The 27,288-nt window shown below is 45.8% G+C and overlaps 1 protein-coding gene across 3 annotated transcripts in view; it reads left to right on the forward strand.

The window, feature by feature from the left end:
- The window catches only part of LOC138295220 (zinc finger protein 182-like), a 281,495-nt gene that overhangs the window by 247,075 nt on the left and 7,132 nt on the right, over nt 1-27,288 (forward strand). The window contains exon 9 of one of the 3 annotated variants that reach the window (XM_069233395.1): nt 13,520-14,113. The exons of 1 other annotated variant lie outside the window; for it this stretch is intronic. In XM_069233395.1, the coding sequence (XP_069089496.1) occupies nt 13,520-14,113 (594 nt within the window). Of the gene's footprint in view, nt 1-9,225; nt 10,529-13,519; nt 14,114-27,288 lie in introns of those variants that run through there. One more of the 3 variants, XM_069233400.1, reaches the window with a different exon arrangement.

Genomic DNA, 27,288 nt, shown 5'->3' on the forward strand with positions numbered 1-27,288 from the left:
CTCGGGGAAACCTCCACTTGGGCAAGGGAGAGGGACTCCTGGGGGTCACTTCTCCAGAGAAAGTCCGGTCCTTCAGGTCCTGGGGGCTGCGGGTGCAGGGTCTCTCCCAGGCGTCGGGACTTTAGGTTCAAAGAGTCGCGGTCAGGGGAAGCCTCGGGATTCCCTCTGCAGGCGGCGCTGTGGGGGCTCAGGGGGGACAGGTTTTGGTACTCACAGTATCAGAGTAGTCCTGGGGTCCCTCCTGAGGTGTTGGATCGCCACCAGCCGAGTCGGGGTCGCCGGGTGCCGTGTTGCAAGTCTCACGCTTCTTGCGGGGAGCTTGCAGGGTTCTTTAAAGCTGCTGGAAACAAAGTTGCAGCTTTTCTTGGAGCAGGTCCGCTGTCCTCGGGAGATTCTTGTCTTTTCGAAGCAGGGGCAGTCCTCAGAGGATGTCGAGGTCGCTGGTCCCTTTGGAAGGCGTCGCTGGAGCAGGATCTTTGGAAGGCAGGAGACAGGCCGGTGAGTTTCTGGAGCCAAGGCAGTTGTCGTCTTCTGGTCTTCCTCTGCAGGGGTTTTCAGCTAGGCAGTCCTTCTTCTTGTAGTTGCAGGAATCTAATTTTCTAGGGTTCAGGGTAGCCCTTAAATACTAAATTTAAGGGCGTGTTTAGGTCTGGGGGGTTAGTAGCCAATGGCTACTAGCCCTGAGGGTGGGTACACCCTCTTTGTGCCTCCTCCCAAGGGGAGGGGGTTACAATCCTAACCCTATTGGGGGAATCCTCCATCTGCAAGATGGAGGATTTCTAAAAGTTAGAGTCACTTCAGCTCAGGACACCTTAGGGGCTGTCCTGACTGGCCAGTGACTCCTCCTTGTTTCTTTCTTTGTTCCCTCCAGCCTTGCCGCCAAAAGTGGGGGCCGTGGCCGGAGGGGGCGGGCAACTCCACTAAGCTGGAGTGCCCTGCTGGGCTGTGACAAAGGGGTGAGCCTTTGAGGCTCACCGCCAGGTGTCACAGCTCCTGCCTGGGGGAGGTGTTAGCATCTCCACCCAGTGCAGGCTTTGTTACTGGCCTCAGAGTGACAAAGGCACTCTCCCCATGGGGCCAGCAACATGTCTCTAGTGTGGCAGGCTGCTGGAACTAGTCAGCCTACACAGACAGTCGGTTAAGTTTCAGGGGGCACCTCTAAGGTGCCCTCTGTGGTGTATTTTACAATAAAATGTACACTGGCATCAGTGTGCATTTATTGTGCTGAGAAGTTTGATACCAAACTTCCCAGTTTTCAGTGTAGCCATTATGGTGCTGTGGAGTTCGTGTTTGACAGACTCCCAGACCATATACTCTTATGGCTACCCTGCACTTACAATGTCTAAGGTTTTGTTTAGACACTGTAGGGGTACCATGCTCATGCACTGGTACCCTCACCTATGGTATAGTGCACCCTGCCTTAGGGCTGTAAGGCCTGCTAGAGGGGTGTCTTACCTATACTGCATAGGCAGTGAGAGGCTGGCATGGCACCCTGAGGGGAGTGCCATGTCGACTTACTCATTTTGTTCTCACTAGCACACACAGGCTTGTAAGCAGTGTGTCTGTGCTGAGTGAGGGGTCTCTAGGGTGGCATAAGACATGCTGCAGCCCTTAGAGACCTTCCTTGGCATCAGGGCCCTTGGTACTAGAAGTACCAGTTACAAGGGACTTATCTGAATGCCAGGGTGTGCCAATTGTGGATACAATGGTACATTTTAGGTGAAGGAACACTGGTGCTGGGGCCTGGTTAGCAGGGTCCCAGCACACTTCTCAGTCAAGTCAGCATCAGTATCAGGCAAAAAGTGGGGGGGTAACTGCAACAGGGAGCCATTTCTTTACACTAACCTACCGTCAGAGGAAAAGTGTACTACAATAAGAAGAAAACAATTCCTGAATCAAGTATCTTGCATGTAGTACATTTCAGCAATAATTTCCAATCATAAGGTTAGATTAGCTCATAACAGATGAAATCATCAAAATCCATGCTTTATATCAAAAGCATCTGCCTATTTCTTGCATATCAGCATTGTTTCTAATCATCAGCACCGAACCTGCCCTCATCGCTGCCGCCGACGACATCAGAACCATACTGGACAGCGGCCAAACTGTGGCCCTCATCCTCCTGGACCTCTCGGCCGCGTTTGACACCGTCTGCCACCACACCCTTCGCTCACGCCTCAGTAGTGCTGGAATCAGCGACAAAGACATGGACTGAGTCACCTCCTTTCTCACCGGCAAAACCCAGAGAGTCCGCCTCCCCCCATTCCGCTCGGAGGCCACCGAAAACACCTGCGGTGTACCCCAGGGTTCGTCCCTGAGCCCAACCCTCTTCAACATCTACATGGCCCCGCTCGCTAACATCGCCTGATCCCACAACCTCCTCATCAGCTCATACGCTGACAACACCCAGCTGATCCTCTCCCTCACCAAGGACTCCGCCAAGACCTACCTCCACGAAGGAATGAAGGCCATCACCGAATGGATGAAGTGCAGCTGCCTCAAACTCAATTCGGACAAGACAGAAGTCCTTATCTTTGGCTCCACCCCCTCCTCATGGGATGACTCCTAGTGGCCTGCCGCTCTCGGAACCGCTCCGACTCCCACCGACCACGAACGCATCCTAGGATTCATCTTGGACCCCTCAATATCCATTACCTAGCAAGTCAACAACATTTCCTCCTCCTGCTTCAACACCCTCCGCATGCTCCGAAAGATCTACAAATGGATACCCACTGAAACCAGAAGAACAGTTACCCAAGCCCTCGTAAGCAGTAAACTGGACTACGGCAATGCCCTCTACGCAGGAACAACGGCCAAACTCCAGAAGAGGCTGCAACACATCCAGAACGCCTCCGCACGCCTCATCCTGGACATCCCCCACCACTGCCACATCACAGACCACCTGAAAGACCTGCACTGGCTCCCAGTCAACAAGAGAATCCCCTTCAAACTCCTAACCAACGCTCACAAAGCACTGCACAACACCGGACCAGAATACCTCAACAAACGACTCTCCTTCTACACCCCGACCTGGCATCTCCGCTCCGCAGACCTCGCCCTCACAACCATCCCACGCATCCGCAGACCTACTACCGGCGGTAGATTATTTTCACACCAAGCCGCCAAAATGTGTAACACTCTTCCCACCCACCTGCGCCAGACCAAAGACCTCCTAACCTTCAGGAAACTTCTCAAGACCTGGCTGTTCGTGCAGTAGTAGCACCTCCCCCCCTCCCCTACCGGGTGAGTAGTGCGCTTTACAAATCCAATGATTGATTGATTGATCAATATAAATCAGTCTGGCACAAATAAATATGTACTTCAATTAAATACTATTAAGCAGCCTCATGAATATATGCCCATTTACATAATTGTAACTGCGTAATAATCAATATTGAAGCATTCTTGAAACACAGACTAATTTAACATTGTGTTACCACCCATGACGTCATGCTTTGCTTCACTTTATACCCCGATGGGGTGTAGGATTGAGAAAGTTGAGACTAAAGCTAGAAAACTTTGATTCTAATAGATGTTGAGGGTTTCTGTTGGTGAGGTTGTGGAGGGTGACGCACACCCTGTGGTTATCCTGGTAAGGTGCTGAGAGGTGGAAAACATTATTGAATATAACTTAGAGGATATATTTTCAGAACTTTTCAGAACAAGATATGGTCCCACAAAATGTTATGTATTTTCTGTAGGAAGCTGGCCTGATTTGTAGTGGGTACCAAAGGTACTTACACCTTATAACAGGTCGAATTATCCCTTATTAGTGAAATGTAGGCAGTGTCTAGAAGCCAGGCTGTGTCTGGATAGCTGTAGCTGAGCAGCCAACGCTTATCTAGGAGACATGCAAAGCTCTTGCAATATTACTGTAGTCACACAGTACTCACACACATGAAAGACAATACTCGGTGTTACCAAAAATAAAGGTACTTTCTTTTAGTGACACAAGGCCAAAAATACTTTGGAGACTATACTCCCTTAGTAAATCACACAATATATACACTAGTAACCAAAAACAGGTAAGTAAACAGTCAGAAAATAGTGGAAATCACAATAGGTTGCAATGGGCCGAGGGGGAACACAAACCTTATACTAAAATAGTGGAATGTGAAAGTTGGTTTCCCACCTAGGCAAGTGTAGTGTGTAGGGGGGCGCTGGGAGTGTAAGAAAACACCAAAGGTAAGTAAAATACCCCACTCCAGAGCCCAGGAAAGCAGGCGTAAACCACAGCAAGTTTCCCAAAAACACACTAGAAGTGGTGGTAGAAGACAGTGCAAGAACCAGAAGAGACTGCAAGACACCAATAATGGATTCCTGGACCTGAAGACCTGTGGAAGAGGGGGAGAAAGTCCAAGAAGCACTGAAGAGTCCAGGGAGAACAGGAGCCCCTGCTAACCCTGATGAAGGTGCAAAAGGAGAACCCCCAGTGAGAAGACACAGTCACTATTGCAGAAAAGAAGATAGATGCAGGTTCCTGGTAGGTGCAGAAGATGTCCCAGGCCGGGTGTATGAGTGCAGTCTGGTTTGCGTTGTGGGATTCCACCAACAAGCCTTGGTAAACGCAAAAATCAAGTTTCACAAAAAATGGCGCTGCCCGGGCCCAGGAACGACCAGTCCGACTCTACTCATGAGTGGGAGACAGAGGGGGGCTCTCAGCAACGCAGAGAGCCCTCAGAAGACCAGGTAGCATGCACAGGAGTCCCACAGCATGGGGACAAAGTAGTTGCAAATGGCAGTCATGGCAGCAATACACAAAGGGATCCCACGCCGGCGGAGAACAACTCAGGGAGCTGAGCGTCACAGGATACAGTGCTGGGAACCTGGGCTAGGCTGTTCACAATGGAATTCCTAGGTACCATGTCCTACGAACTTATAAGAGGGGTCCAGTATGCCAATTTGGAGTGGAATACTGGGTTACCAGTATGGAAGTACAAATTTGGAATGTGAGAAGAGCATAAACACTTGAGTTCTGGTTAGCAGGACTCCAGTGACACAGTCAAGCATACTGACAAAACAGTAAAACATACTGACATGTAGGCCACAGACTATGAGCATCGGGATCCTAGCTAACAGGATCCCAGTGAGACAGTAAAACACACTGACAAACAGGCCAAAAATGGGGGTAACCGTGTTAGAAAGAGGCTACTTTCTCACAGTTTCCATCGGCAAATAAAGTGAGTTCTCATTGTGTAGGGGGCTGAGCTGTGAGGGGGAACTGTCCTCTCTTCATTACATTAACAAGGGGCAGTGCTCTCCGCAAAGGGCGTTGGCTGCTGACAATCACCCACCCTGCAATTATGGGTCCAAGCCAGAGGCCAGAATGGATAATTAACAGCTGTTAACTCCCTGCAGAGATTCCATGTGTTTCAATCATCACTTTAGGGTGTTTTGGTTTTCTTTCCTTAAGACAGAGATCACATTATTATCCTTCATTTCCTGTGGGTTTTTTTGTCTGCACCCACAGATCACTTGCCTGGCTCCTCTTCCCAGGCACAACACTGGGTACAGAAACTCTTACAGGAATTTTACTTCACTGGAGTCAAGCGGTGCTGGTTCCAGAACTTCATATTTAGTGATGTGACTGTATGTGATTACTTTTTATGATGTAAATTCTGTTTGATTATTGCATATATTGCTCAGTTGTTGATTCTTGCTGTGCATTACGACAATTCTTATCTATTCATATGAAAACAAAGTTCTTAACTAACACTAAGATGCTCTGAGAATAAGCAGAACACTCAGACTGCAGAAATGCAAGCTCACGGTTCACATCTAAAAAGTGAAATTGGGAACATAGACAACAGTAGTAACAAATGCAATTCACAAAACAATTTGGTGCCTGCCAATGCAAAGCTTAAAACCTTAGCCAGGTGTCTAAAAACGCAGCCAGTTGTGCATGACTGCTTCCAGCAGCAGCTGCACAAAAGACCTTGGGGCATATTTAACAGCCCCTAGCGCCACTGCAGCATCACTTTTCGCAATGCTCCGGTGGCGCTTAGCACTGCTCCATATTGACAAGGAGATGTAACAAACTTTTTTGTGGCATTACACCTCCGTGTATATATGGGCCCCTCCGATGCAGTTTTCTGTGTCAGAGAGGTGTGCAAAGGGGGTTGCCGTGGGCGTTCCACTGCACCACCCATTGCTTTTGACGCTGCCTCAGATTTACGAGAAATCATAAATCTGTGGCAGCGCCAAAAAATAACACCACTCCTGCTTTTATTCCTTCTCATTTTTTGCTTTTTCTATGCGTGTTGCATTCTGCAGCACATATAGAAGATGCAAAATGTCATGGACAATTGTTTACGTGCATGAAGGGACACCTGCATATAAACAATCTATCCCCTCAACGCAGACAGCCTTGCACTATGGTGCAAGGATGCCGGCGTTGGCGCTAGGCAGCTTAATTCAGCGCTACGCAGGGGGAAACACAGGGATGTGCTGTATTCCTCTACATACTGTGCACTTTTGCATTTCTAAAGTGGTACAGCGCGGCGCTGCTATTTTTGGCACAGCACCATGCTGCACCACGTTCACATAAATCTGGGCCCTTCTTTCACAACTTTTTGACCAAAAGAAAATCTCCCACTGCTGATTGCAGTCACACCCAATCAGTATCTTCACTCCTCTGCACTGGGAGATAACCTTAACTCAAGCAACTGGTAAACCTTAAAAGCCAGTTATGTGGCCTGAATGAAAATAAGACTGATCCTGCAAAAAGAACTGGACACCCACCTGTTGTGCCCCGGGACACCTTGTATAATAGGGAAGTAGGAACTTTCTGTCCAGTCCAGCCAACAAAAATGTAATTATTTTCATTGTTGGATAGTTTCTATGTGTGTCTGTCTAGTAAGGCAATGATTGAGAGGTACCTGAGAGGTCCTCATGTCTATCTATTCTTTAGTTCACATGCAGTGAGATAACTTCAGAAGTCCCCATCACCTTTTGTACTCGCACAGTTGTTTGGTACAATACTTACTGAATGGCTTTCCCTCCTAGAGGGAATCCATGCTCACTGCAGCGAGGCATGAGCAGCGTCCCTGGTTATTCAGACATGGCCTGTAAAGGAGATGGGCGGAGTAGCCATTGACCTACTTTACAAGCATCACACAAGTCTTCTTTCACCAGGGTCCTGTAGACCTACGTTGGATAGCCCTATGTCATCTTAATTGGAGAATAGATGCTCTGATTGGCCATATCTTCTTCACGCTAATGTGAGCTTACTTTAAGCTGCATACAGGCCACAGTCTGCTCGTGATGATCTCACACCAGCTGAGAATAGACCCCGGGACCAGGGAGTAAAAAAGTGTTACTTCCCACTGACTCTATAAGCCTTACTTCTGAAGTTCAGTTCTTTGCCTGATTGTTTAAGATACTGCTTCCTGGCCTTGGTCTGAGTAACATTCCTCTTGTTTTACAGCGGTGTCTGTATGAACACCAGGTAGTTCGGCACTTACCTTTATAGGGTCCAGTGTACCTTTGAAACAGAAGTGGCAAGCAGCTTTTTGAACAGTTGCCCATTTTACTTCTCTTTTTGCACTGCATGGCATCTCAGTTAACCCTCTCTCCATTCCTGGACTGGATGGGATCACAGGGGAGCAAAACCTACTCCTGGTGCAGACCGCCCTCATTTATAGTGTGATATTAAAACAGTGAGGTAGTGTGCTCTATAGAATCTTTCCTTTATCTACATCATGCATGATAAATGTATTTGAACAGAGTAAGGTGGCATTTTAACAAGTAAACCTGTGCAAGTTCACTGTTATTGGCCCTTTTGGGGTAATAGATATTTGTGTGTAGGATGTATGTTGGATGTCGGTTAGGAGTAACTCTGCTGGCCTGGCAAACGTCTACACTAGACCTGCTGAGGAGCTCCATGTTCATACGTAAATCTAGGTTTACCTTGCAGTTTAGTGGGGTGATGCAGCAGAATGGGAGAAGACTGGTAACAGTTAGTTGTAGTCTCTTTCAGCCAGAAGACTGTGAGGTTTTAATGCAGTTTTCAAAGCTGGAAGACAGAGCCCAGTTCTGTGGGAGTTGATTCCGAAGCAATGGACGTAGGAACTTGAAAGACCATATCAGTGTAGCAGCACAAGGAGTATTGCGGTAGACATGGTGGTTTGTGTTAGCGGTGGAAATGTTGTGGGCTGGCATGTGTCTCGGCTCTCAAACTGCTGGTTAGAGGATAGATCATTAATAGCTGTAAAGATCTGAATTAGCTGTTTGCAACTTGAAAAGTTTAGAACTAATTTAGAAGAAGGAACAAGTATTCGTAAGGCCCGCATGGTGGCTTTTGCCACAGGTTGCTTTGTCCAGGAACGGGGCACAGAGTTGTTTTGTGGCCTTGTGAATAGAGGTCAGGAGACAAATGCAGCAGATGTTCCATACTTAGTATTTGGCAGTGGTGTTGATAAAGGATTCTAGGGTCATAGTTGGGTTCAAGTTAAAGCATGTTTTCTAGATGATAGTGCGTCATAATAGTGTCTGGTAATAGAAAAGAAATTGGCAGAGCCACGAGTTTTGACCTAGGAGGGAAGTTGATTTGTCTTGGGAGAACATAGAATGAGGGAATGGATACCTGTCCAGTGAGGAATGGTTGTGTGGCAGTCAGAGACTTTGGATGGAAAGCAGTGTTAATATTATCTTCTGTAGGATAGATATAGTATAAATGTGAAAGAATGTATTTTACGCTGTTGCCTCCAGTCCATGCGGTAGAAGTGTGTTCTCTTAAGTCTGACATTTCCACTACTTAGTATGGCATTGAGACAATGCAGCCTGTAGTCCAGCTAGTTTATGTACTGGAGTCCTTAAGTCTAGCAAACCTAAGTGCACATCTTAAGATGAGTTGTGTTTGCAGGGTAGGAGCGCATTCATGAGGTGGTAGAAACCAGTTACTGCCTGATAACATAGACAGATGTCAGTCTTCTTCCTTCAGATGACACTGTATGTAATGGGTGGTCAAACCGTCTGTCACTTAGTGGGGTTTTCCCACCCAGTACTAAACGAGGCTCATGGATCATAATGTGGCATGAGCAAGTCAGGCTACCTATTGACAATCTCCAAATTCAGACCCATCATCAGCTGTTTCTTTTGCGTAGGCTTCCATGCAGGTACGATTGCTTTCCTAAGAGGATAAGGACCCCTGGGGCACTGTATGTCTTGTATTTCTCTTTAGACTGTAAAACCAAAGATGACATAAGTCTCCTTTTAATCTTATAGATAATGGGCCCATGACAATGGACTCAGTTGCAATGCATGAAGAATTCACTGGATGTGCTTCTCAACTTGACTCATCACTTAGAAATCCCAGCGGCGAGGTTCTTCTGTGGCTGGATGAATGGGGAAATCGCAAGCAACTGCAGAGACCAGTGAGACAGAAGAGGTGTCCTCCAAGATACCTCCGGGATGGATCTTTTGAGTGTGAATTTAAGGACAATGAACTGGATAGCCCTCCATTTGGACAGATATTCCCTCCATGTGAAAGACTGTATCAGTGTCCTGTGTGTGGGAAGAGTTTCAGCAAAAAGGAAGATGTTATCAGGCATTATAACGGCCACATGAAGATTGTAGATGTGGTTGGCGTTGAGCATGTGAAGGTCGGAATGAACATTGCGTTTCACAATTCTCTCCCCACAGTTCACTCTGACGAAGCAACCTATGGATGTGATGAGTGTGATAAGAGGTTCTCCAATGCTTACAAGCTAAAGGTCCATCAGAGAAACCACACTGGAGAGAGACCATACAAATGCCAAGTGTGTGGCAAAGGCTTCATTATGAACGCATACCTGAAGTTTCACCAGAGGATCCACACAGGCGAGAGGCCATATCGTTGTAAGGTGTGTGGCAAAGGCTTCTCAAAGTCCTATCACCTAAAGGTCCATGTGAGGACACACACCGGAGAGAAGCCCTACAGGTGTCCTGAATGCGGCAAGAGGTTCAGCGTGAATTCTAGCCTCAAGTCCCACCTGAGGACACACTCTGAAGGGAACTTTTAAGGGCTCTGAATGTTGAAAACCCCTCTTGTAGAGGGCAGGCTTTATATAGCTAATCGCAAAGGTGATGGAAGGCATGAGAAAAGCAGAAGGACCACTTACTGCAAATTTTAAATCGGGATGAAGGGCACTACATTCCTCATCTGTGGACAGAAGCTGTGCTTCAGATGAAAGATGAATACCCCATGCAATATGTTGAAAGCATACATAAGCAGATTCCAAACCATGGCTCCTGTAAATAATGGACAAGTACTTCCAATTATTCTTAGCTGTGTCTCTCCACCTGCTAAATCCTCTCCTACCTGTGGTTTTATCAAATCATGACCTCCTGTATTTATCCCATCATAGAACATGACCTGAGCTGACTAATTAAGATTGTCCACTGAATAAACTATAGTTCACGTGTCACTTACAAGCGAGTAAAGACAGTTAAAGTGTTACCTGAATATCATGGAGATCATCTGATATATCTGTGTTAGTAATCTGTTGTGCAAGATGAATCCAACCCAGTAAAAACTTTCAACTCCGAATGTCTGATTGTTTTTCGATTGGGTATAAAGTGAAGTCATTTGCTTCTGAGATTTGATTGCACTGTGCAAGGAGGTGATATGCCGTCAAATGTTTTAGGTTCCAGTATTCAGAGCACCCTTGTTAACGAGCTTCTCCCACAGACCGTGGACATGTCCAGACTGAGTTGATGGTTTCAGAAAGTGATCTGGCCAAGGGTTCCTTAGCAAGTGGGTGTCAATGATGTTCACTTGGTCACGGAAGCATAACGATGGTCCTCACCAGCCCTCTCCTAGATCTTCTTTAAGGAAAGTTTGGAATTCTGGCTAACTATATCTTTTAAAATAGGTAAAGGGCTTGGACAATAATTAGGGCCTGCACCATCAGCAGTGTTGTTTCACTGTGTGGCTAGACATTGAGTAGCAAGTCCCTTGCTAACTCCCATTGTTAGGAAATCTGTCTGCAGGGTTTTAAAATACAGTCCTGCCTTTACAGCGGTGTGCTTATTCCCTAGATGATCTCAGTTCATCATTCTGCCACAGAATGCCACTCTGTATGTTCTCTCGGCTGCTGGTTTTACATCCATGGTCATAATGACAATTGAAGCCATGGGGCAATTAAAAGAATCATGTTTGACATAACTGGAAATGAACAGCACAGTAGGCACTTCACCCGATCCAAGTCTACAATAATTGGTTTATTCCTTCCCCTGAAACACACATTGTGTTAAGTGGTGTATCTTTTCTGTAATCCTTCTGACTAGCACTGAGCCTCACAGCCACCAGCACCCAAGCGCTCATGCCAGAATATCTGAGCTTGCAAGTTTTTCAGTTTTTTTTTTAAGGTGTCCAAAGACACATGATGTAGGCTAGGAGCTTTGCAGTCTTGTTTGCTCCTCTCCTGGTCTGTCCTCCCACAGAGGGCTTTTATTTATATTGTCACTGAATGAAGATATCAAACTGACCAACCCAGGGAGGAGTTTATCGACTTAGAGAGAAAAATTATATGACCCGACCCATGCTGGTTACAGTGACCCAGTTTATTGTTTGCAAGAATGAAGTATTACATTGGTGCATACATAAACATTTATATAATTCTTTTTCAAAACTGATACAGACCTCTCCTTGGAGCATAAGCTTAGGAATATAGTATGAAGAGGGAGCAATGAAGTTGGTGCACTGGAGGCTATGAGTTTGCATAGGACAAGACCAAGAGTATAAGCAGACACATGCTGATTTTTATATATAGATATCGGAGCCATCAGAGGAGAGGAAGATGAATAATTCTTTGCTAATACAGAGGTCACATGCAGCAGAGTAGGGGCCTGATTAGAGTTTGGTGCATGGGGTTACTCCGTCACAAACATGACAGATATCCCATTCGCCATATTATGGTCCTATTATATCCTAAGGGAATCATGATATGCCAGAGGGAATCTCCATCACGTTTGGGATGGAGTAACCCCTCCACCAGACTCCAAATCAGGCATGCTGTATAACAAGACTCTTCTTTCATCCCTATAACAGGTTTGAATAGCGATATTGATAGTTTTTTTGCAGCAGAGAAATGTCTGAGAGATGCCATCATGCAACCCTTCCTGTGGTCATCTTCCGACCACAGTGGTACTTTACTGGAATATATCTTAGCACAAAAGGATGTCCTAGGTTTTTCTAGAACCACTTTCTAGTTCCAAAAGGTTTTAAGATTCTGACTTCCCCAGATGTGTGTGGGGAACGTTGTGCAACTTGGGAGACTGACATAGAACTGGAGGATGGTATATGGAAAAGAATCCCCACAGCACCAAGGGAAGTCGCTATTTCAGCCCGCTCTTGGTTGATATAGTACAAATATCTACAAAGTCTATTTTATCAGTCTTTCTGTGATGGTGCAAAAGTGGATTACTAATTGGGGCGGATGTTAGTCCCCTACAAGTAATAATGTCAATATTCTTGTTAGGTCCAGTATAGGTTTCAACGCGTGGTAGCTATAGCACAGACCAGAGAGCCTCAACGTAATGTGTACTAACTGAAAGATAAACTCATTTGATAGGTCTTGCAGTAGTAGCTGCTTTGAAGTGTGTCGTAGTGCTAGCTAATACTACAAAGGTTTATATAAAAACACAATATTGGCCTTGTGTAAATCTTAGGTATAGTTATTAAGCAAATGTGCCAAGAAATCTCTTGGACAGTGATGTGAAGGTTGATTTGTTTATTGAAAATGTCCTGGGACAAAACAAGGCCTTACCGTTACTGGAAGGGAAGATACTGATGTATGTGCATGTTGCATTGAATGCTGTGCCCCTCCTTTCTGTACTTCCAGACTCCCCATCCACCTACATGTGGTCGCTTGTCTTGAGTGATTGTGGCTTTCCTTTCTCTCAGATACTAGCTAGATCAACAGACCATGCAGCTAGCACAGCTGTGGAATGATCACATTCAGTGAAAGCAGGCAGAGTGCTCTACATAAAAGGAGTAGGCATCTGCAGCATCCTGAAATCCTTCTCTCTTCTGTCAGGACAAAGGAAGCTTGTGTGCATGTTGATGTGGAAGGTGTCCATTGCTGACTCAGTAGAAGCGATGGAGTGATTCATTCTGACTTTGAGTCTAGGATTGCCACCTCTCATTTCATTTGTTTTCTCTGTGCCCTAAGGGAAAGTGAAACTCATTGTGTACTCATAAAGAATAAATCCAGTGTGTACATTATTTTTGTATCCCTTTATTCAGATGTTTTTCTGTACAAAAGACTTTTTCCTAGTGTTGACTAGATTTCTTATTCATTGTTATTGGTGAATGCTTAAAACAACCTAATAAAAGTGACATTGATTGGCAATATTCTGTGATGAAATAAACATTTCTCTTGAAGCCCTTCAGACCTTCAGTCAGCCCTTTCATTTCTTGCTAGCACACAGGTACAGTTGCATCCCTTAAAAGGAGGATGTCTGCAGCTCTGTATTTTTGTGTTTCTCTTTAGCATAGAACCTCCATGATGACTTGAGTTTCCTTTTCATCTTGTAGATTATGGGCCCATGACTATAGACCCAGTGAGAAACCACCAGGAAATCACTGAAGGATTCTCTATGCATGAAACAACTCTAGAAGAAGAAACAGACAACAGCCCTCTGTATCCCGAAGGACAGGATCTCTACCAAGAGCAGCAGAGTGCAGACTCTCCGATAAGGATCCATTCAGAGCTCTTCCAGGGGGGATCCTTTGAATATGAATATGATTCAGATGAGCAGACAATCCCTCTTTTTGGACGGAAGACTCGCCCTAAGGGAAGGGTGTACCAGTGTCCTTTGTGTGGAAAAAGTTTCAGTAAGAAGGAGCATGCTAACAGGCACCAGAAGAGCCACATGACAAGTGAGAATGGCACAAGTGCAGACTTTGGGATTGTATCGCCTCAGTCTGGGCAATCCAATGCTACACTGCGAACTAACTCCGAAGAAGCAAAATATTGGTGTGACGAGTGTGAGAAGAGCTTTTCAAACTCCTATAAACTAAGGGTCCATCAGAGAAACCACACAGGAGAGAGACCGTACAAATGTTCAGAGTGTGATAAGCGCTTTATTACGAATGCATACCTGAAGTTTCACTTTAGGATTCACACAGGTGAGAGGCCATATCAGTGCAAAGTATGTGGGAAAGGTTTCACTAAGTCATCCCACCTCAAAGTGCATGTGAGGGTCCACACCGGGGAGAGGCCCTACAAATGTCCTGTATGCCACAAAGGCTTCAGTGTAAACTCCAGCCTTAAGTCTCATCAGAGAATTCACACCGGCGAGAAGCCCTTCATGTGTACTGGGTGCAAGAAAAGCTTCTGTCAGAAGTCCAGCCTTATAGATCACCTAAAAACTCACCACCGTTGTAGTGAATGGCAGAGACCAAGAGTGAGCGAGGGTCAGACTGTGGTTTACTGACATTCCCAGAAAGCCGGGGACAATTGAGAAGGTGCCCAAAGGTCCTGCAAAGGAGCTCAAGTTGCTTTGGTTCCTTTTCCAAGCAGATTAATATCATGATCGATCTAAAGGTTGAGAAAGGCTGTAGTCAAAGCATGAAAACCATTTGTGATGACAGCTACTACTTTCTGGCAAAAACATGTTATTGGTTTCAACAGCATTTTCCTTTAGGCCATCATCACACTTTCATTGTCAAATGTTATTCCAGCTGGGGTGCATTGGTACAACAAATGATAAGACCACTGTATTGAAACTATGGTTATGAGGCTGTACAAGTCCTTGTGTCCTTGAGGTTTCGCTGCACTGGATATTATTGGCATACATGAGAGGCAAGTACTAACACTGAAACAGCAGATCCAGCTGTACTCCAGTGTCACCCTGCACGCTGTCTCAAGGGACTCAAAACCACTAAGCAAGGAGCTCCATGCTGCCCCCACCTTATGCACTAAACTTACCACCCCATGAGAACTCCGAAGTGAGGCCAGGTGTATCACCAGGCTAGAGCTTAATAATCCAGGGAAGCAGGTTCTTCCCTTCAGAGGGCCTAAGCACTTTTCATAGAAGGAGGTGAGGTTACCAATGTCTGTGGGGTTTTTGCTGAATTCGATGAGTGTGTAAAATTCAAGTCAACACCAACACTAAAAGCACACCTTGGAACAGGTCTGTTGCTTTTCTGTTTCTAACACGGAGCAAAACTCTACCATTTATTCTTAGAAAAAGATAGCCTGAAGAGGCTCAGTTGCATTGTTGCAAAATGCTTAATAAATGCCATTGCCAGTCTGAACCTTTCCTGGTTCATATAGTCCAATGGCAAGCTCTGTACATTGTTGCTAATTCTGTGCTGGCTATCCAAGTGAAAGCAGGACTGTATACACTAGAATGGAATAGGGGAACCAGGCGCACACTGTCAAGTCTAAACTGAGCTATCGTACCCAGATAACCTGGTTTGAGTTTAACAGCTAAACAGTACAGGCGGTATGCTGCTTGTATGTGTTTATTTGTTCACCCTACTATCTGAATTCCATTGTGCGAGCTTTCTTTGGGGGAACTTTCTGCACATCTACCTGCTGGTCTGTGGTGTTGCCCCTTTGTGCCAAATATGTGATTGCTTTGTTGCATTAAAATGCCTCTTGTACCCTCTGTGCATCTGAGTGATAAATGTTCATTGTATTTTTCTTGTAAGATTCATTATATATTCTAAAGAACCGGCGAAGGGTTGGAGGGAAAATACATTTGGGAAATTACTTTCTTTGTTTCCTTTTCAGTTGGCAGATATTCATTGAAGGTGTGTTTTATGGAAGTGTGACTCTTTTTAAGTGGGACCTTTTGAACCAGAAGGGTGGAAAGTGCATATAATAATAAAACTGAATAGAAGCATGACAGAGAATGAGATCTGTGAGTGACACTGGGCAGATACGAGGTGGACCTAGGTCTGCGACTGACCTGAAATGGCAATGAGAGAATAAGGTCTGGTAGTGACTGGAGACAGTTTTGAGAGAGTAAGAGGTCTGTTAGTGACAGACAGTGATGGCATGGTAGGTGGTATATGGATAACTTTGGAAGGGGGTGGAGAGAGTAAATGGGTGGGCTAGGTAATTGTAAATTACAACCCGTCTAAGTAGTCTACTTTGATTAGAGAAGTCAAGGAAATGTATGTGACCGTCATTAACAGAGTTAAATAATAGCATTAGAGAGTAAGGAGCCTATGAGTGACCGGGAGACTTATGATTGAGTAAGACGCGTGTGTGCAGTATTGAGTTATCACTGAGTAAGGGCTCTGTGAGTGACTCTAGTCAGTTATGAAGGAGTAAGAAGTGTGTGAGTGGCATTGAGTTGTTACAGAGGTAGGTGTCTGTGATTGACACTGGTCAGTTATGAATGTGTAAGTAGCATTAGGTTATTACAGAGTAAGAGGCCTTTGAGTGACACTGGAGAGTTACAAAGCAGTAAGAAGTGTGTGACTGTCATCAGGTTATTACATAGTAAGGGCCCTGTAAGTGACAATGGACAGTTATAAAAGAGTAAGAAACTTGTGAGTGGCATTGGGTTGTTATTGAAGAGTAAGGGGTCCGTGAATCACCGGACAGTTATGAAGAAGTTAACATCATGTGAGTGGCATCAGGTTATTGTTACACAGTAAGTTGGAGGTGGCTCTAGCGGTAATGATATTACTGTGAGGTCCATCCTTGTAGGGGGTAACTCCTGCACTAATTACATTATTGTGTGGTCCATCTTTGTTAAAGGTGGCTCTGGTGCTAATGACATTACTGTGAGGTCTATCCTTGTAGGAGGCGGCTCTAATGGTAATGATACTATTGTGAGGTCCATCCTCATTGGAAGTGGCTCTGGTGCTTATGATATTACTCTGAGATCCATCGTCGTAGGAGGTAGCTCTGGTGCTACTGACATTACTGTGAGGTCCATGCTCATAGGAAGTGGGTCTGGTGCTAATAACATTACTATGAGGTTGATCCTCAAGGAGGTGGCACTGGTGGTAATGACACTAGGTTAAGGTCCATCCTCATAGGAGATTATTCTGGTGGTAATGGCATTACTATGAGATTTTAAATGAAGCTGGGGCACCCTCTCCCATTTCTTCTAGGGTCCTTTATGAAGGTTTTAAACCGATCTTAACTAACAATATTTTTTTGTCACCATCTGTCTTGCGGAAGAATAGAATTGAAACTCAGGCCTGTTCACCATTATTTGTAATCCTGGTTGCAACAAGCTATGAGCTTGCCAATCCTGGGACATTCTTCGTTCTCTTTCTTGGTCAACTCACAAGTATCACCTACGACCTGTAGGATAGGCTGAAACTTGTTTGGTAAGTCAATTTACTGCGTAGTACCTCCTTCCCTCTTAGAGCTTTTTGGCTTATGTTGTTCTGTGATTTACCAAACCCCCGGTGGACATGATAATTCAGGTTCTCCAATCTATAGCTGCTAGACAGTAAAACAATCCTTTATATCCTCTAAACTTAACAGAAATACTGGATCATCACTCACTTCTACATTCATGGTCTCAACTAGTTATGCAAGAGCAAAAGCAATTTTATGGGTTCTGGCCTTTCCTGTATGAATGTAAAGACTTTGCCCGAAGTCTCAGTGACTTTATGAGACTGTCATCAACATAAGGAACTGTGCTCAAAATAAAATTTTGCGGTCTAAAGGGGTGTGTATTATAAAGGTTTTGAGGGTGTTATATGAATGTGAAATCTGATACGTGGGCCACCCACTTAACCTTGAAAAAGTCTTTGTGATGACACTGGTAGAGGCTCAGTCGTGCAGGAGTTCATTGACTATGGCAGTGGTGTGAGAGATGTAGGCTACAAAGGTGCATCCAGACTGGCAGACTGCCACAACAGGAGAGAAAGGCAGGTGCATTGTGGAAGCTCTGCAAGAATTTAAGAAGATAAGCTCTGGAGGTAGTGACATTACTGTGAGGTCCATTGTCATAGGAAGTGGTTCTGGTGCTGTTAACATTACTGTAAGGTCCATCCTCGAGGATGGTGGTAATGACATTACTGGAGTGAAAGTGGAGCAGAAGAGGCAATGCATACAACTGACAAGATGACTTAGTCTGTGCTTGACGACACCTGAGGAGCCCGATGGTGAGACTGGTCTGAAGAAGTGGGGAGGAAGTGGCCATGTGCGACCATTTTGGGAACTGACAACCAGAAATTTTTACAGAGATGGAGAGCAGCAATACCTGATGTGTTGACCGAAAATTATTAAGAATGGTTAAACTTAAATTGTAAAGGTGATTTAAGAACATAAGATGACCTAGGGTCATTCAACAATCAAATGTTGGTACATTTCCCCTAGTAAAGAATAACTAACATGTTTCAACTCCTCATCTCTGGGTTGCCTCTCACCAGGCTCAACTGATGCTTAGTGTAAACACATAACAACATTTGGTAAGTCAGTTGTGGATTTTCAATATCTTAAACTTCCATTCCACTCACATGCGCAACTGCTTGTGTGTCTCGAATATTGATATACGCACTATTTCAACAGACACCTCTTGCTGTGAATGTTTTCTTAAAATCATCTTCACTTATCTTTGCAGAGTCTTTGAGCACAAATCTCTTGACTGTGCGGTAAAGGGCTCTGTATTTCATGCATAATGCTTTAAAGGTGATTTGTTCAGGTGCTGGAAGCCAGTGGTGGTAGCATCCTACTGATCAGGTTCCTTAGATACTACCCCCAGTATTCTGCAGTCCCTGTAGATCTCTCAGTTTGTATTTTTAAGCAACTAGACAGGCCCTGTTAGTGTAGCCCAATCTACAAAAGATCACAGCCATTGTTGGTTGCACCGGAAGACCAACACTTCTAATATTCACTCTGCATTAAGCATGCACATGTTAAAAATCTGCTGACAACATAATACAACTGTTATAGCATTGATAATCCAGCACTTAGGTCTCAACCCTTCCTTCAGAAGTCAGAGGTGGGTTCCCAAATGTTTTGAACCAGCTGGATGGAAGCTCTAATAACACCATTGTAGGAAAGCACCATCTTGCCTGGCATGTTACCCCCATTTTTCACTGTATATATGTTGTTTTAGTTGTATGTGTCACTGGGACCCTGGTAACCCAGGGCCCCAGTGCTCATAAGTGTGCCTGTATGTGTTACCTGTGTAGTGACTAACTGTCTCACTGAGGCTCTGCTAATCAGAACCTCAGTGGTTATGCTCTCTCATTTCTTTCCAAATTGTCACTGACAGGCTAGTGACCATTTTTACCAATTTACATTGGCTTACTGGAACACCCTTATAATCCCCTAGTATATGGTACTGAGGTACCCAGGGTATTGGGGTTCCAGGAGATCCCTATGGGCTGCAGCATTTCTTTTGCCACCCATAGGGAGCTCTGACAATTCTTACACAGGCCTGCCACTGCAGCCTGAGTGAAATAACGTCCACGTTATTTCACAGCCATTTTACACTGCACTTAAGTAACTTATAAGTCACCTATATGTCTAACCTTTACCTGGTAAAGGTTAGGTGCAAAGTTACTTAGTGTGAGGGCACCCTGGCACTAGCCAAGGTGCCCCCACATTGTTCAGAGCCAATTCACTGAACTTTGTGAGTGCGGGGACACCATTACACGCGTGCACTACATATAGGTCACTACCTATATGTAGCTTCACCATGGTAACTCCGAATATGGCCATGTAACATGTCTATGATCATGGAATTGCCCCCTCTATGCCATCCTGGCATTGTTGGTACAATTCCATAATCCCAGTGGTCTGTAGCACAGACCCTGGTACTGCCACACTGCCCTTCCTGGGGTTTCTCTGCAGCTGCTGCTGCTGCCAACCCCTCAGACAGGCATCTGCCCTCCTGGGGTCCAGCCAGGCCTGGCCCAGGATGGCAGAACAAAGAACTTCCTCTGAGAGAGGGTGTGACACCCTCTCCCTTTGGAAAATGGTGTGAAGGCAGGGGAGGAGTAGCCTCCCCCAGCCTCTGGAAATGCTTTGTTGGGCACAGAGGTGCCCAATTCTGCATAAGCCAGTCTACACCGGTTCAGGGACCCCTTAGCCCCTGCTCTGGCGCGAAACTGGACAAAGGAAAGGGGAGTGACCACTCCCCTGACCTGCACCTCCCCTGGGAGGTGTCCAGAGCTCCTCCAGTGTGCTCCAGACCTCTGCCATCTTGGAAACAGAGGTGCTGCTGGCACACTGGACTGCTCTGAGTGGCCAGTGCCACCAGGTGACGTCAGAGACTCCTTGTGATAGGCTCCTTCAGGTGTTAGTAGCCTTTCCTCTCTCCTAGGTAGCCAAACCCTCTTTTCTGGCTATTTAGGGTCTCTGTCTCTGGGGAAACTGCAGATAACGAATGCATGAGCTCAGCCGAGTTCCTCTGCATCTCCCTCTTCACCTTCTGATAAGGAATCGACCGCTGACCGCGCTGGAAGCCTGCAAACCTGCAACATAGTAGCAAAGACGACTACTGCAACTCTGTAACGCTGATCCTGCCGCCTTCTCGACTGTTTTCCTGCTTGTGCATGCTGTGGGGGTAGTCTGCCTCCTCTCTGCACCAGAAGCTCCGAAGAAATCTCCCGTGGGTCGACGGAATCTTCCCCCTGCAACCGCAGGCACCAAAAAGCTGCATCTCCGGTCCCTTGGGTCTCCTCTCAGCACGACGAGCGAGGTCCCTCGAATCCAGCGACCCCGTCCAAGTGACCCCCACAGTCCAGTGACTCTTCAGCCCAAGTTTGGTGGAGGTAAGTCCTTGCCTCACCTCGCTGGGCTGCATTGCTGGGAACCGCGACTTTGCAAGCTTCTCCGGCCCCTGTGCACTTCCGGCGGAAATCCTTCGTGCACAGCCAAGCCTGGGTCCACGGCACTCTAACCTGCATTGCACGACTTTCTAAGTTGGTCTCCGGCGACGTGGGACTCCTTTGTGCAACTTCGGCGAGCACCGTTTCACGCATCCTCGTAGTGCCTGTTTCTGGCACTTCTCCGGGTGCTACCTGCTTCAGTGAGGGCTCTTTGTCTTGCTCGACGTCCCCTCTCTCTGCAGGTCCAATTTGCGACCTCCTGGTCCCTCCTGGGCCCCAGCAGCGTCCAAAAACGCCAAACGCACGATTTGCGTGTAGCAAGGCTTGTTGGCGTCCATCCGGCGGGAAAACACTTCTGCACGACTCTCCAAGGCGTGGGGGATCCATCCTCCAAAGGGGAAGTCTCTAGCCCTTGTCGTTCCTGCAGTATTCACAGTTCTTCAGCCTAGTAAGAGCTTCTTTGCACCAACCGCTGGCATTTCTTGGGCATCTGCCCATCTCCGAGCTGCTTGTGACTTTTGGACTTGGTCCCCTTGTTCCACAGGTACCTTCAGACAGGAATCCATCGTTGTTGCATTACTGATTTGTGTTTTCCTTGCATTCTCCCTCTAACACGACTATTTTGTCCTTAGGGGAACTTTGGTGCACTTTGCACTCACTTTTCAGGGTCTTGGGGTGGGTTATTTTGCTAACTCTCACTATTTTCTAATAGTCCCAGCGACCCTCTACAAGGTCACATAGGTTTGGGGTCCATTCGTGGTTCGCATTCCACTTCTGGAGTATATGGTTTGTGTTGCCCCTATCCCTATGTTTCCCCATTGCATCCTATTGTAACTATACATTGTTTGCACTGTTTTCTAAGACTATACTGCATATTTTTGCTATTGTGTATATATATCTTGTGTATATTTCCTATCCTCTTACTGAGGGTACACTCTAAGATACTTTGGCATATTGTCATAAAAATAAAGTACCTTTATTTTTAGTATAACTGTGTATTGTGTTTTCTTATGATATTGTGCATATGACACTAGGTGGTACTGTAGTAGCTTCACACGTCTCCTAGTTCAGCCTGAGCTGCTTTGCTAAGCTACCATTATCTATCAGCCTAAGCTGCTAGACACCCTATACACTAATAAGGGATAACTGGGCCTGGTGCAAGGTGCAAGTACCCCTTGGTACTCACTACAAGCCAGTCCAGCCTCCTACATTGGTTGTGCAGCGGTGGGATAAGTGCTTTGAGACTACTTACCACTCTTGTCATTGTACTTTTCATAAGAGAAAAATATACAAAACAAGGTCAGTGTATATACACATAGCCAAAAAGTTTTGCATTTCCTCTTTTCACTCTTTTCTAAGTGCTGAAAAGTACTTCTAAACTTTCAAAAAGTTCTTAAAAGTTTAAAAAGTTTTTTTTCTGTCTTTCCAAAAAGTTCTGAAAACTTTTTTCTCTTTGTCTATCACTTTAACTCTCTCTAAAAAATGTCTGGCACAGGCCAAAAAGTTGAACTGTCCAAACTTGCATATGATCACCTTAGCTGGAAAGGAGCAAGGAGTCTCTGCATAGAGAGAGGTTTGAGTGTAGGGAAGAATCCTTCCTTAGAACTGTTAATTAATATGCTTAGAGTACAGGATAAGGCCATAAGTGCCCAATCTGTAGAAAAAGTAGCTAATGGTTCTCAATCTGATCCAGGGACTCCCCCAGGAAAAGGTTCAGGAAAGAAACTTCTCAGCCTGCCCATTACTAGACAGTCTAGCATAGTTGGTACAGAGGTTGAATCACATCATACTGATGATGTGCTCTCACATTATACTGGTAGCCAAGCTGTTAGGGTGCCCTCTGTAAGGGACAGGTCTCCTTCTGTTCATTCCCATCATACCTCTGTATCTAGAAATGTCCCTCCCACCCACCCTGATGACAGATTGTTAGAAAGGGAGCTCAATAGATTGAGAGTGGAGCAAACCAGACTGAAGCTCAAGAAGCAACAGCTGGATTTGGATAGACAGTCTTTAGAAATAGAGAGGGAAAGACAGAAGATGGGTTTAGATACCCATGGTGGCAGCAGCAGTATTCCCCATAGTCATCCTGCAAAAGAGCATGATTCCAGGAATCTGCATAAGATAGTTCCCCCTTACAAGGAGGGGGATGACATTAACAAGTGGTTTGCTGCACTTGAGAGGGCCTGTGCTGTACAGGATGTCCCTCAAAGGCAGTGGGCTGCTATCCTATGGCTATCATTTACTGGAAAAGGTAGGGATAGGCTCCTTACTGTAAAAGAAAATGATGCTAACAATTTCCAAGTTCTTAAGAATGCACTCCTGGATGGTTATGGCTTAACCACTGAACAGTACAGGATCAAGTTCAGAGATACCAAAAAGGAGTCTTCACAAGACTGGGTTGATTTCATTGACCAGGCAGTGAAGGCCTTGGAGGGGTGGTTACATGGCAGTAAAGTTACAGATTATGACAGCCTGTATAACTTAATCCTGAGAGAGCATATTCTTAATAATTGTGTGTCTGATTTGTTGCACCAGTACTTGGTGGACTCTGATCTGACCTCTCCCCAAGAATTGGGAAAGAAGGCAGACAAATGGGTCAGAACAAGAGTGAACAGAAAAGTTCATACAGGGGGTGACAAAGATGGCAACAAAAAGAAGGATGGTAAGTCTTCTGACAAGGGTGGGGACAAATCTAAAAATGAGTCTTCATCAGGCCCACAAAAACACTCTGGTGGGGGTGGTGGGCCCAAACCTTCCTCTAATCAGAACAAGGAAAGGAAACCATGGTGCTATTTATGTAAGATAAAAGGCCATTGGACAACAGATCCCAGTTGTCCAAAGAAAGGCACCACAGCTCCTACCACTACAACCCCTACTGCTACACCTAGTGTCCCTACTAATAGCAGTGGTGGTGGGAGCAAACCTACTAATAGCCAATCCAAGGGAGTAGCTGGGCTCACTTTTGGTAATTTAGTTGGGGTTGGTCTGATTAGGGAGACCACAGAGGCTACTTTAGTCTCTGAAGGGGCTATTGACTTAGCCACTTTGGTTGCTTGCCCCCATAACTTGGAAAAGTACAAGCAACTAACCCTAATAAATGGTGTTGAGGTCCAGGCCTACAGGGACACAGGTGCCAGTGTCACAATGGTGATTGAGAAACTGGTGCACCCTGAACAACACATACTTGGACACCAGTACCAAGTAACCGATGCTCACAACATAACACAAAGCCACCCCATGGCTGTTGTAAATCTCAACTGGGGGGGGGTATCTGGTCCAAAGAAAGTTGTGGTAGCTTCAGATTTACCTGTAGACTGTCTATTAGGGAACGATTTGGAGACATCAGCTTGGTCAGATGTGGAGTTGGAGGCCCATGCAGCAATGCTGGGCATCCCAGGGCATATTTTTGCTTTGACAAGGGCTCAGGCCAAAAAGCAAAAAGGACAGGGAAGCTTGGATCCTGGAACAATGGACCAAGTGCTCCCTAAAGCTAGGGCTAGTAGAAGCAAACCACTTCCTACTATCCCTCCCTCTACAGTGGATTCTACTTCTGAGGAAGAAGAATTCCCTCCCTGTGCAGAACCTACACCAGAGGAGCTGGAAGCAGACACTGCTGAGCTTTTGGGTGAAGGGGGGCCTGCCAGAGAGGAGCTGAGTGTGGCACAGCAAACCTGTCCCACATTAGAGGGTCTCAGACAGCAAGCTGTCAAACAGGCTAATGGGGATGTCAGTGACTCACACAGAGTTTACTGGGAGGACAACCTCTTGTACACTGAGCAAAGGGATCCTAAACCTGGAGCTGCCAGGAGATTAGTGATTCCTCAGGAGTACAGAAAGTTCCTCCTAACACTGGCACATGACATTCCCTTAGCTGGACACCTGGGTCAAATGAAAACTTGGGACAGATTGGTACCACTGTTTCATTGGCCTAGGATGTCTGAGGACACAAAAGATTTTTGTAAGTCCTGTGAAACCTGTCAAGCCAGTGGCAAGACAGGTGGCACTCCAAAGGCACCCCTTATCCCACTGCCTGTGGTTGGGGTTCCCTTTGAAAGGGTAGGGGTTGACATAGTTGGCCCCCTTGACCCTCCTACTGCTTCAGGCAATAGGTTTATCTTGGTGGTAGTGGACCATGCCACAAGATATCCTGAAGCTATTCCTTTAAGGACCACTACAGCTCCTGCAGTGGCAAAGGCCCTCCTGGGAATATTTTCCAGGGTGGGCTTCCCAAAGGAAGTAGTATCAGACAGAGGAAGCAATTTCATGTCTGCATACTTAAAGGCCATGTGGAAGGAGTGTGGTGTAACTTACAAGTTCACAACACCCTATCATCCACAAACAAATGGACTGGTGGAGAGATTTAATAAAACTCTCAAAGGCATGATTATGGGACTCCCTGAAAAACTCCGCAGGAGATGGGATATCCTTCTACCATGCCTCCTTTTTGCCTACAGGGAGGTACCCCAGAAAGGAGTGGGCTTCAGCCCCTTTGAACTTCTTTTTGGACACCCTGTTAGGGGTCCACTCACACTTGTAAAGGAGGGTTGGGAACAACCTTTAAAAGCTCCTAAGCAGGATATTGTGGACTATGTACTTGGCCTCAGATCAAGGATGGCTGAGTACATGAAAAAGGCCAGTAAAAACCTTCAGGCCAGCCAAGAGCTCCAGAAGCAATGGCATGATCAGAAGGCTGTTTTGGTTCAGTACCAACCAGGGCAGAAAGTGTGGGTCTTGGAGCCTGTGGCCCCAAGAGCACTCCAAGATAAATGGAGTGGTCCACACACAATTGTTGAAAAGAAGGGTGAAGTCACCTACTTGGTTGACTTAGGCACTGCCAGGAGTCCCCTTAGGGTGCTCCATGTCAACCGCCTGAAACCCTACTATGACAGGGCTGATCTCACCCTGCTCATGGCAACAGATGAGGGACAGGAAGAAGACAGTGATCCTCTACCTGATCTCTTCTCTTCCACAGAACAAGATGCTCTTGTGGAAGGGGTAGTTTTGGCTGATTGTCTTACTGCTGAGCAGAAAGATAATTGCATAAATCTCCTAGGACAATTTTCAGAACTCTTCTCCATTGTGCCAGGCACCACTTCTTGGTGTGAGCACACTATAGATACTGGAGACAGTTTACCTGTCAAAAGTAAGATCTATAGGCAGCCTGACCATGTCAGGGACTGCATAAAGCAAGAAGTTCAGAAGATGTTGGAACTAGGAGTGGTTGAGCACTCTGACAGTCCATGGGCTTCTCCTGTGGTACTGGTACCAAAACCCAATTCTAAAGATGGAAAGAAGGAAATGAGGTTTTGTGTAGACTATAGAGGTCTCAACTTGGTAACCAAAACAGATGCTCACCCTATACCCAGGGCAGATGAGCTAATAGATACACTGGCATCTGCCAAGTATCTAAGCACTTTTGATTTGACTGCAGGGTATTGGCAGATCAAAATGTCAGAAGATGCTAAACCTAAGACTGCATTTTCTACCATTGGAGGACATTACCAGTTTACTGTAATGCCTTTTGGTTTGAAAAATGCACCTGCCACTTTTCAGAGGTTGGTGAACACAGTCCTGCAAGGGCTGGAAGCTTTCAGTGCAGCATATTTGGATGATATAGCTGTCTTTAGCTCCAGCTGGGATGATCACCTGGTCCACCTTTGGAAAGTTTTGGAGGCCCTGCAAAAGGCAGGCCTCACTATCAAGGCTTCAAAGTGCCAGATAGGGCAGGGTAAAGTGGTTTATCTGGGACACCTTGTTGGTGGGGAACAGATTGCACCACTTCAGGGGAAAATCCAAACTATTATTGATTGGATTCCCCCTACCACTCAGACTCAGGTGAGAGCCTTCCTAGGCCTCACTGGGTATTACAGGAGGTTCATTAAGAACTATGGCTCCATTGCAGCCCCTCTTAATGACCTCACATCCAAGAAAATGCCTAAAAAGGTATTATGGACAGCAAACTGTCAGAAAGCTTTTGAGGAGCTGAAGCAGGCCATGTGCTCTGCACCTGTCCTGAAAAGCCCTTGTTACTCTAAAAAATTCTATGTCCAAACTGATGCATCTGAATTAGGAGTAGGGGCAGTCCTATCACAACTTAATTCTGAGGGCCAGGATCAACCTGTTGCTTTTATTAGTAGAAGGTTGACCCCTAGAGAAAAGCGTTGGTCTGCCATTGAGAGGGAGGCCTTTGCTGTGGTCTGGGCTCTGAAGAAGTTGAGGCCATACCTGTTTGGCACTCACTTCATTGTTCAGACAGACCACAAACCTCTACTTTGGCTAAAACAAATGAAAGGTGAAAATCCTAAATTGTTGAGGTGGTCCATATCCCTACAGGGAATGGACTATACAGTGGAACATAGACCTGGGAGTAGCCACTCCAATGCAGATGGACTCTCCAGATATTTCCACTTAGACAATGAAGACTCATCAGGTAATGGCTAGTCTTATTGTCCTTCGTTTGGGGGGGGGTTGTGTAGGAAAGCACCATCTTGCCTGGCATGTTACCCCCATTTTTCACTGTATATATGTTGTTTTAGTTGTAT

The sequence above is a fragment of the Pleurodeles waltl genome, chromosome 5 (genome assembly GCF_031143425.1).
Source record: "Pleurodeles waltl isolate 20211129_DDA chromosome 5, aPleWal1.hap1.20221129, whole genome shotgun sequence".
Classification (NCBI taxonomy): Eukaryota; Metazoa; Chordata; class Amphibia; order Caudata; family Salamandridae; genus Pleurodeles; species Pleurodeles waltl.